This window comes from Durio zibethinus, chromosome 3 (genome assembly GCF_047325235.1).
Source record: "Durio zibethinus cultivar Kanyao isolate XHJ-2024 chromosome 3, ASM4732523v1, whole genome shotgun sequence".
In the NCBI taxonomy this organism is placed as follows: Eukaryota; Viridiplantae; Streptophyta; class Magnoliopsida; order Malvales; family Malvaceae; genus Durio; species Durio zibethinus.
The window spans coordinates 34620204-34632127 of record NC_143164.1 but is presented as its reverse complement, the minus strand read 5'-3'; the positions used below and the strand labels follow the sequence as shown (position 1 = coordinate 34632127).

The window sequence follows — 11924 nt, the reverse complement described above, 5'->3', positions numbered from 1 at the left end:
TATATGTTTAATTACATACAAAATAATTATGATATGATAATTGACTATTTCATAAAAATAATAGATTGTTATAATATAAAATTAACTTCTATTTTAATTTTATACTTAAATAATCTCCGAAGATTTAATAAGTCATTTGAATCCTAAAATTCTAAATTTAAAGTCGGTTTTAATTATTTAATTAAATTATAATTTATTAATTAATTATTTAATAATTATAACTTAATTATAATATAATAATTAACTATTTAATTGATTATATAAATGTAATATTTAGTTTTAAATACTCCTTCTGCTCTCATTTGTTATGTCCTCTATTCATTTTTTTATCAAACAAATTTAATTTTGATCATTATTTTTTTAAAAAGTTATATTAAATTAAAAATTTTTATAAATATGTTTTGAAAATTTTAAAATTCAAAATTTAGAAATCTAATTTTTAAAAGTTTTTTAATTTTATAATTTTAATAAAAATGATGGTCAAAATTGAATTAATTTGATAAAAAAATCACTAAAAAACATGCAAAGTAGGACGGAGGAGCATTACTTAAAAAAAAAAAAAAATTGCAATGGGAAATCTCCAATTATACGGCTGAGATGCTATCCTTGAGTTTATTTTAATCCAAAATATCAATTTAATCAAAATGAAATGAAAGTCAAGAAAGTCACTTTCCAGGATCTGCATTAAATTAAATACTATCACTGTTGAAAATGATGTTTCTCTCTGTCTTTTTTTAATATTTAGAGCACACCACAACAGTCTCTCTCTATTTCTTTATCATGGGTAGGGTTGATAGTTCAAGCCGACGGATTTCAATTTTATCTTATCTTAATAGAATTAATTTTTTTTTAAAAAATTAAGTTTTAAGTAGGATCAAATAATTACGAAAAATAAAATTAAATTAAATTTTAGATAAATTTAACTTAATTTGATTTGATATATATAATTTATTTATTTATTTTTATATTTATATTAAAAATAATATTTTATATATAAAAATAATATTTTATTAATTTTAAATTAAATCAGATCGTATATAATTTATATAATATTAAATCATATTGAGTTTGATTATGAAAAAATAAAAAAAAATTTTAAATCAAATCAAATTTTAATTTTATAAATATAAAATTAAATTAAATTTATAACAAATAAAAATTTATCTCGACTCAATCTGTTACAATTTTTAATTATAGATACCCTAGCAAAGTGATAATCCTTCCCACCTCCTGCGTAAGCTAATTAAATTAGAGATTAGTTTACTCAAAACATTTATTCCTTCACTTGATCTTTAATGTTGATCTACTCCTTCACCTATTTTTTATTATCTATAATTTATCTTAAATTTGATCATTTTAAATAAAATTTAAAAATATGATATGAAAATAATAAAAAATATATAAAATTATACAATTTAAAATTTTATAAAAATAAAAATATTTAATATATCAATATAAATTATAATATTATTTTTATATTTTACATATATTTAATCTAAAATAAATATAATACCAATACACATTTAATTTATCCTTATGCACGATTATATTTTGGTAAGAGAAGGTTATTTGGAGGATGCAATTGTGATGCTCTCTTTTGTCTTGTTAGGAAAAGGTGCATTCGAATTGAGATGTAAATAATTTCAAGAGAGAAAAAAATGAAAAAGGGCAAAGCCTGACATTAGTGGCTTTAATCAAATCATAGTGCAATATGAATAAGCTAGTTGAAAGGCAAATCATGTTCATCACAAAGCAATGGCGGACCCACTTTTTAATGAGCAGTAAGTAAAGCACGAATAAAGCACACGAAGATAGAGGATCAATAGGAATTGGAGGAGGGGAGAAGAAACTGAAAGGCCTTTGATTCAGTTCATGGGCAAGCTTTGAGGCTAGTGCGTAGTGGTGTGGTGGGAGTTTGGTGAGAAATTGTCGACCACTAGAGCGTGTGGTACGTTGGTCATGGCCTCGTGGCCTGGTTAGGGGACTTTTCTTGCCTTCTCCAATCAGAGACTAACCTGCCAAAAGAAAATAGGTTAAAATAACAAAAAAAAAAAAGTTTTATCGTTTTATTTAAATAAATTTTATCATTACAATCAAATAAATCTTTAAATTTTAATTTACATTTAAATTAATTTTTAATTTTTATTCAAATAAATTTTTAATCTTTAATTTAACTGCAAATGTAATTTAATTATTAAAATAATAAAAATATTATTATATATTTTATTATTTATTATTAAAATAATAATATAATACTATTTATTATTAAAATATTTAAAATATTTATTTTTAATAATATAAAAAATAAAATATTTAAAATTAAAATATAAAAAAATTTTAATATTAATATTTAAATATTTTAATTAAAATTAATATTTTTTATTAATATAATAATATTTTAAGTCAAACTAAATCAAACTTGAATTTAAATATTACATTCAAAGTTTTATTTGAGTATAATTATAAAAATATTTAAAATTAAAATATTAAAAAATTATTTATTAATATTAATAATATTTTGAATCGAATTAAATTAAATTTAAACTTAAAAAAATCATGTATAAAATCTCACTTAAATAAAACTATACTCAAATACGTTAATAAATAATTTTATTCATAAATTTTTTTTTTCAAAAATTATCTTACCTTTTTTAAAAAATATTTTTTGTTAATTAATAAATCATTTTTTGTTCATCAGTCAATTTTCTATCAAATACTTAAAAATATAAAAATAATTTTTTAAAATTTATTTTTTACTAAGAAACAAAACCTTAATTTCACTGACTCACATTTAATTGTTTACCTCCCTTTTATCTCTTCTCTGTCTCTTTTATTTGTTTTTGTTGGGTTTGAATTGTAACGGGCATTTCATAAGTTGCTTGCAACCTTGTTATTCCTCTTTTCATTTTGAATATAATGAATTTTTTATTCCTAGAAAATGAAGAAAATTCATAAGATTTCAACAGGAAACCGTGTACAAAAATTTTAACCTGAGAAAAAGGTAAGAAATAAAACCAGAAACCAAATTTCACAATTAAAAAATTGATAAAAAATGTATTTAAAAATTTTAAGAGACAATTAAAAAATTTAAAAGTTCAAAGAGAATAGTGAAATACACTAAACCTACTAGGAGGAGGGCAAAGGCTAGACACTCTATTTAAAGACCCTTTGACCAGTCCTCGTAACGTAAAGATTATTCATCAATTCCATGATCTCATGCGTTGAGAATTCCTTCGAAAATTAAAGAGAGATGCTACCGCAAACACTACTGGAATAATGTTTGGCCATCTATTCTTCTCCTCCTTCAAGAGAGATCATTCACTTCCTATTCATGTAAACTTTCGTTAGAAGCTAGACCCTTTGGATGACTGAATCTGAAATTTTACAGCCTAACTTCGTGATCTTAAAGGATTAATGCTTGACACAAAAAATAAAAATAAAAATTATAAGCTAAATCTTGCACATGATCAAATGCATGCATGTCGTGTATACGCATGTTTCAATTACGTTCAAAACCCAACATAGCTCCCCTCTTGAGCTTGTTAGATCATGGTTCATTTGTCTGGAGATGTGACCTATAATATTTAACTTTGCTATACCATGTTTTTTTAAAACTTTCAAATGGTTCATTTGTTTTCAATTTCATATGAAAGATTGATATTAGCTAGAAAAACTTTGTTGCATAAAATAACCATGGTCCAACATAAGTAACTCTTCTCTTTCAGTTGCCTACATCATCATTTAGCTTACTGCAATTCACTAAATGAAATCGTACAAAGAAAAATATAGATCAGCAGCACTGAACTAGATTCCTCATTTAGCTACGTAACCATGGCCTCAATTAATACAACAGGTTAAATATTATGCTACATACTCTTAAAAGGAAAGATACACTGTGAGCATGCTTCATCCATACCTGCATCCGTACTTAGGCCTTGGCCACCAAGTCATGGCTGATCCAAGCTCATATTTTAAATACATCTGCAATAAGGCAATCACATCCATTTATCTTAAGTTCCATGTTCAGATGTTCTGATAATAGTTTGATATAATAATAAGAATAGTGAAAAATTATACAAGATGAAATGCAAGGAGATGACCGGCTCGCCTGGTAATACTAGTCCATTAAATTATGCAAGTTTACTGTATAAATATGATGCATTTCTGCTAATGATCAGTTCAGGCCGTTGAACGATATTGAGCTAACAGGAAAGTTTATACTAACTAGTGGCACTAGTGTAAGACTCATATAATAAAAGCCCCAGCAAAACTGTCCAAATAAGAGAATCCACAACCGGGCTTCCTTTCCTGCTGTTAGAATCCAAAGAAGCTACAAATTATGATAAATAACGACCTAACATTTCCACTAGGTAATAACTTACGAAATTGCAGAATGATGATGAAATCTGGGGCTGGGGGTGGAAGTTTCAAAATCAGTTATATGCAAAGAGAATGGGACATTGGCTTCTCATTAGTTCAAACCCATTATCGCATAAAGACAAGACAAGGCGTGCAAGAGATAAGTCACTCTCACCTTTCGCATCAGGGGGTGTAGCAAGACTGGCAATCTTTGGAACATTTTCAATGGAGCTGCACCAAAGAGGTGTGTGAGGTGGCCATGCTTGGGGAGAATAATATGGTTCACTTTGCTTCAACTGCTGCTCATTTGAGAACTGATCTCCCACTTGATTTAAGTAGATGTCTAAGGTAGGAGATGAAGACGTTGCCAACTTTCTCTTGTTCTTAAACCTTCATCTAACAGGGGTATGAGAAACAAACAGCAAAGCAAACTAGACTGTAGGCTTATTTGGTTCTGATGTATGACATATTTGCCATGAAAGATACCTGTCTTTCCTCTTCTCAAGATATCTTTGCACCAATGCTTTTCTGCTATTGGGACCTTCTGGAAGCAAGTTACATAAAATAATACTTAAAAGCAAATAAAGACAAATTATTGAGAAAGTCGATATCACCAATGCGGAAAAGACACCACCGTCTTGTATATTTTGTGAAAACCATAATATATTGGTTTCTTTTCATCAATTGATCATTAGATCAAATGATTACCTTAATGACTAGAAATCATTCCAGCCATGAAAATGAGCTTTACGGGCTTTATTGACAGTACCAGTTATCACATTAATATTTATGCACAAACACATAAAACATGCATCTAAAATTCAAAACTCAATCCTATTTCATTTTTGGAATAAAAAAGGAATTTTGACTTGACCCCAAAAGAATGTTCGCAGATAAAGAAAAGGCACAAGAAAGAACAACTTTGCTTCCACAGTTTGGCCGATTTGTACTAGCTTGTGATATTCAGATAATGCTAAAAAGCTTTATCTCTAATAAATCTGATGTCCAGGTTGCAAGTGGATTTACCCAGCTAAACCAACAGATGAAGCTGAAAATGCATGCTAAGGCTCCATTTGGAAATCGAAAAATAACATCCAGAAAATAAAAGACTTTCCTTGAAGAAAATTTTTGGAAAACAAATAATTTTTCAGTGTTTGGATCACTTTAGAGAAAAATATTTGTCGGTGTTTGTTTCAAAGGAAAACAAATACATTTTCTTCGCTATTAATCTTCTCCTTCGTTTAATCTTCTCTTTTAAAGCCTTCTTTAACTCAACATATTCATTTTAAATACATAAAAACACACAAAATAAACAAAATAAAATAACCAAATAACAATATTTGAGAAAACAATGATTTTTTTTCAAAATACCCATGGGCATACAAGATAAGCTTAGAGATTGAAGCTCCAAAAGGGAGATCAAGGAGGATAGAGAAAGCTTTTGATGAAGAAAATGACTTTTATGAGATCTTGTGAGTTTTCTTGTTGCTGCCATGGGAATGTTAGGGAGCTTTCTTGCCTTTTTGGTGGCTTATTGTATTTGAAGGAAGAGAAGAAATCAACAAGAAATGAGTTTAGAAGAGAGATTGGTGTTAGAGAAGGAAATTGGAGCTTGTTTGCTGGATTTGTGAAGATTGTAAGCTAAAGTATTGTAGATATGCTTGCCTTTTGAGAGAAGGAGAGAGAAGTTGAGCTGGAAGAAATTGTCTTCCGGACTAAAGGAATAGAAGACAATTACTCTCAAATGGGCACCGTTAGCTTTTGACTAGAAATCAATTTCTGTTGACTTCATCATTTTTTGGTCATCCAAACACAAAAAAAAAAAAAAAAAAAAAAAAGCGGAAAATCATTCCCGGAAGTGATTTTCCATTGTACCATATGGAGCCTAAATGACATTTGTTTCTCTATACAGCAGTTCTCAAGTTAGACATAAATCTCTTGAGATTTTATCAAGGGTCCACCAGAGTTGTCATGGCTCAGAATCAAGGTCAGTTAGTCCATCCCAGTACAGCACCACCTAAGAAACACCGTATCCTTCTATTTCATATCAAAGAAAATGAGAAACGGGAAATAATCATAGAGCCATAGCCCAAAAATCTGTAGGCAAAATACCAGAATTATCTACTCAAGCAGACAAGCAATTGAGAGTAACTTCTAATAGATTGTACAGACAAATCTGTTCTAGCTTTTTTTTTTTATCGTTGGGAGGTTTAGAGGAGAGGTGACAGGGTGGGGATATAAAACGTCAGTTCTCATATAGTAAAAAATAGACCAGGATACAGGATACATGTTACTCCAACAAATAAACCATGTTTGGATGCCATCATGTCTGTTCCAGGACCAAGTTTATTATAAAAGCAGTTTACCCATTATCAAGTTCAGCTGAAGTTTCATTTATTTCACTTCACACGCAATCAGTATAACAAAAAGAAGATCAACCATTATAGTTGTTCTAGGTTACAACCAGCATAAAGGATTTGACAAAGGAAGAAAACAAAGAAAAAAAGGAGGGGAAGGAGGGTGGAGGCACATGGAGACTGGCTCTGGCATATTTAAAATCATTATGGAGATGATAAGAAATAAAGTCGGCAGAGTGCTAACGAGCATGAGAACTACAGACAAGGGAGTAGTAAATTCCAATCAAATTCATTAAATTAACGAATTTTCATCACACTTGCACCCTTGGTGTAGTTCAATTAGTTCAACTGTACAGAATTTAGCATTCAATGAAGATAGCTTAATGCTGAAAAGACAGGTTTTAGAACCAAAAGGTTAAAATTTAACCAAGATCAAAACAAAATGCAGCTAATAGCATTTTATAAGATTTTATAATATTAAAAGCAGAGATTTTATAAGATAATTAGAAGGAAGCAGTTACCAAGGCTGTTTTCACGAGATATATTGCTCTCTTCTCGAGGAAAGTGACAGTTTTCTCCAACCTTTACTGCAAAGAAATAGAAAATGCCATGCCAATAATCATTAGAGAATTATCCTGCGATCTAGACACTGTATCATACCCATTTTGAAGTGCACCTTGAAATCAAGCCAGTACATCTCCCATTCATAGAGACTCTTGGCATATAACATGGTTCATTACGAACTAAAACAGGTTCATTCAACTCAAAAGCCTACCTGTTTGCATCGATGGCAACATACCGATTGGAGAACATGGGCTCATTTTGATACCTGCAGCCTGTAAATGGCATGGTATAGTCCATGGTGCAGTCTTTTGATCAACTAGAGCTTCTTTGCGAAAGGAGACTGGGCTTGCAGCAAGCTGCAAGATTGCTTCCGCCTGCAAAACCATTGTAAAATGAATAAGATAACACTTGTTTACAGTGATATACCCAATATAATGTCTGAACTATAAAGAAAAGAGGAATGTATATTGCCTTGCAACCAGGCATATCATCATAGACATTCACTTTCCCACAGTAGAAAATTGTCATCTGTCCTGCTGGCTCTTTTGCTGCACCTGCGGTTCTGGAGGTTGAGAATTCTTCAGTCTTTTAAATTCAATTAGTAATATACAAGTAAGAAAAAATCAGTAATATGATATCTTCCTTAGAAGACATGCTCAAGGTCAGTCTAGATCAAGGCTCAAAATTTTCACTCAAAAACAATTTGATATAAATTGTTCTTAAGTTGGTAATGCTTCAATGAACTATGACTGCCGAGTATTTATTTTTTAAACCATAAATAATCTGAACCAAAATAATAAGATACAAGATTTCAATGCGAAAATCTAATATGAAATGAAGCTTGCTATCAAAGTAAAGAAGTAGTGGAGTTCAACCAGTAAACAAATAAGTCTAATCTCCTCAAAATCCTTCACTACAAAAGGTGACGAAGAAAACACTCACAGCCACTACCATCTCTGTGTAATGCTACAAGTCTACACTTATTTGATCAACTCTTATCCTGATACTTGGAAGGTGGTAAAAACTTTTTCAAGAATTTTTATGAAGACAAATAAATGATCATAAAATCAGCAACACCAGTGAAATATTAACTACACAACTAGGAGGTAAAGCCAAAATCATGAAGGTTGAGAAGAAATATTCAGTGAAAGTAATACGCTATAATCGCCCTTACCTATCTACATGAACCTCTAATCGGTAGTCATGTTTGGCCAAAAAAACAGTTGTCATGCAAGTTATAAACAGAGGACCTATGACAAGCCAAAATTTTGATAACAGAACTACAAGATTTCAACTACTTTATTCTTGAATATTCCTGAAAGAATCTAGTTCCTCTACAGTTGGTGCTGATCACAGAGAAACATCAACAGCAAACCCACATTTGACAAGCGAAAATTGCTAATCTCCAATATTCTAGGTGATGTATTATATGTATACCATATAACATGCTTTGAAATGTAAGCTTTAGCACACTTTCTTAGTTTACATTTCAGTTAATAAAATTGTCAAGCAAACATCCTTTAAAATGCCAATTTTTCTTCTAATATTTCGATGTTTCCATCACCTACTTTCTCCATCAAGAGCTCTTGATTTATTTATAGGAGCTAGATTTGGTTTTGTCATCAAAAGTAGGACAATAAATTCGGAATCAGTCCAATGCAAGCTAACCATAGACAGCGAAGAGGCGCTTATTCCCAGATGAGACGATAGTCAAGCACTCTAACAAGCAAAAAACGCGTCTGGAACTTACTCCATATTTCTTCTATAGCTAACTTCAATGTCATTCCATTTTAATGACAAGACCAATGAGTTATAAACTACTCACCTTCATCCTTGGAATTAATATGTACCAGTAACTTAGAGTTTCATCATTGTTTTGAGTTAAAAGACATTTATAGCATCAAGACCTTAATACAGTTACTCTATGATGACTCTGACAAACTAAAAAAAAAATATCAACACTTAGCGTGATGTCACATCATTTATCCCATGTTTAATACCATCATCGATCCTTCCGTGCATCCCATGCCATTCCAGAAACAAATATGCTGGTGTGGCGCATCTGATTATCCATCAATTTAAATCGTTAGAATTAATTATAGAGCATAATTGGGTGAATTAACTCTTGAGGATCCGCCAGAATCCACATTGCATGTCTAATACTAGGAGAAAAAGAACTTATGATTGGCATGCCGTCATTGTTGACCAAAAGATTTGGTAGTAATTGCAAGCACAAATTCGACCTCCGAAATGACAGATATCACACAGAGTATTCGGGCACATGTGCAAATTCATATTCCATTCACATTGAAATGCTCATTTTTAACCGTTGACTCTAGCAACCATCAATCTCGAACAAGCTTGACCAGCAATATATTGGATCAAATTTCCCGAAGAATAGGAGAATAAATGATCTCACTCTCATCGAACTTAGCTCAAATGCTTTTATTCCATGCAAAACTAGGGTTATTTAGAAAATGAAAACAATAGAGTGCCAAATATAAACAACCTTGGAGAAACAGAGTCATTTCCAGAGATGGCGGTTCGACAGGAATTATCGCCGGGAGAATCGGACTTGGAGGGATCTGGACAGGGACAAGGAATGGATTTGTTGGCTGGTACCAGGATCCCGTTATGCTGTGTCGTTTCGTTCGGCAGAACAGTTGAATAAAAAACGACCTGCGAAAATTTTATTTAATTCAACTAGTTTGACTAAAAGAGAAAAGTTTCTAAAAAAAAATATGTCTACCACTGGCACTTTTCATGCCTAGAATAAAGAAAAATAAAATAAAATAAGATTTATTTATCGAAAAAAATGCACGCACACGAGGCGGATTTTCGGGGCAGGGAATACAAAGTTTTTTGCGAGCTTCGATGGCGTCCGAATCTGTTGTCGTTTCGAGAAGATTTTTCAGCAAGATCACCTGCTGAATCGCCTGCGATTTGTTCCACGACGGTCTCCGCATCCCTACAAGCAAATAAAACCAAAAAAAGATAAAAATTAGAAACACAACATTCACGCACTTTTACATAGAAAGAAAAAAAATACACAAGAAAATGCAAAGAGAGACCTTTTTCTTTGAGGTAACGGCGGCAATCTTCGCGGGTGACCTGAGAAATGTCATCCTCAGTGAGTTGGTTGAGAGGCTTGTCTAGAGGTGACTGGGAGACCGTTTCTCCCGGCGACATGGAGTCTAATTTTCCGGTTAACTAATCAGCTGCCTTATAGCTCTAATTTCTTAGTTTCTCCCCGAGTCGCCGCGGGATCGATCATTCGATGAGAGGAAGGGGTTAAGGCAAGGGATTTTTCGCACTCTCCACTGATTTCTGTGATTACTAATTTCGTAAATTGAAAGTGCTCCAGGGGCTTTTTGTTCTGCCACGAAGAGTGAGAGTAATGAGAGAGAGTGCGTGACTTTGAGAGAGCCTTAGGTCGCAGCGTCTCAGCCTTCCTTTTAAACCTTTTTTTATTTATTTTCTTTTTTTCTCCACATTACCACCCCGGGGCGCCACGTAATTTCTCGCTTTTCGTCAAATTACCGTATTAACCCACGTCATTCTAGAAGGAAAAACTCAAAGTAATAGGAATGGTGCCATTTGCACCCAAGTTTTTTTTTTTTTTTTTCTTTACTCCGTATTATTATTAACATCTAATTTTTTATTCCACCCAACCAAATTTAAAACATAAATTTATTATAAAATTCAAACCCTTGTCTCTTCATATCTCATATTCTTCACTCGAAAGCTCTAAACTCTTAAAAGGATTAAATTCTAAATTAGATTTTAATTACCCATTTAACGTTAGATAATTTAAAATTAGATATAATTTTTTAATTTTTTTGTTTAATTTTGTATTTAATTTAAAAAAATTTTAAAATTTAAATTTTATGGTACAATTTAAAATATGATTCGAATATTTAAAAAATAATTTTTCAAAAATTATTAAAAATTTTTATAAATTGATGTTCCAAATTATTTAAAAATTTTTGAAAATTTATTTTTGAAATCCTTTAAATAATTTTGGATAATCATTTTCAAAAATTTTTATGAATTTTTAGAAGTATATTTTTAGAATTTTTTAATAATTTTCAAATATTATAGATTTATGTTACGCAATAATTTGACATCATAAAAAAAATTAATCTTGATAATATGATTAGCAGACTAACAAATTTAACAATTAAAACTTTTAATTTTTCGATCATTAAATACTATTCATTTAATAACATTTATAATAATTTTGCAATTTTGATGAACTCGCGTATAAGAGAAATCGTTATGCGTAAAAAGTCGCTTATGCAAGATGCCACCCTGAGGCACCACGTAATTTCTCGCTTTTCGTCGAACTATTGGATTAACCCAAGAATGGTGCCATTTGCACCCAAGTTTTTTTTTTACCCCGTGTTATTATTAACATCTAATTTTTTATTTAATACATTCCAAACCTAAAACATAAATTTATTATAAAATTTAAACACTCATCTTCTCGTACCTCATTTTCTTCACCCGAAAACTCTAAACTTTTGAAGGATTAAACCCAAATCAAATCTTAATAATCTATTTAACCTTAGATAACTTAAAATTAAAGGTGAACTTTTTTTTATTTGATTTTGTATTTAGTTTCAAAAAATTTAATATTTAAAA

At 30.6% G+C, this 11924-nt stretch overlaps 1 protein-coding gene across 3 annotated transcripts; it reads right to left on the bottom strand.

Moving 5' to 3' along the window:
- Positions 1-3660: 3660 nt before the first annotated feature.
- Positions 3661-10734, bottom strand: LOC111283802 (protein TIFY 4B-like). Of its 3 annotated transcripts, none has more exons than XM_022872420.2 (9): positions 10352-10729; positions 10106-10248; positions 9790-9959; positions 7752-7842; positions 7492-7654; positions 7238-7303; positions 4846-4903; positions 4535-4749; positions 3661-3981 (listed from the first exon to the last, which is right to left on the bottom strand). In XM_022872420.2, exons 1-9 carry the CDS (start codon positions 10467-10469, stop codon positions 3965-3967), a joined length of 1041 nt encoding a protein of 346 aa, XP_022728155.2. In that variant the 5' UTR covers positions 10470-10729; the 3' UTR covers positions 3661-3964. The 3 variants fall into 3 exon arrangements, with proteins under 3 accessions (XP_022728155.2, XP_022728159.2, XP_089614741.1); XM_022872424.2 differs by having other exon boundaries at positions 4846-4900; XM_089758615.1 differs by lacking the exon at positions 3661-3981 and having other exon boundaries at positions 4617-4755; positions 10352-10734.
- Positions 10735-11924: the final 1190 nt, after the last annotated feature.

Bases quoted from the DNA above. Each gene is read 5' to 3' on its own strand.
- LOC111283802 (XM_022872420.2), bottom strand. From the start codon at position 10,469: ATGTCGCCGGGAGAAACGGTCTCCCAGTCACCTCTAGACAAGCCTCTC. The intron at 7,843-9,789 runs GTTGTTTATATT...CTCAACCTCCAG, and splicing joins AATGACTCTGTTTCTCCAAG to AACCGCAGGTGCAGCAAAAG. The intron at 7,655-7,751 runs GCAATATACATT...ATGGTTTTGCAG, and splicing joins ATGATATGCCTGGTTGCAAG to GCGGAAGCAATCTTGCAGCT.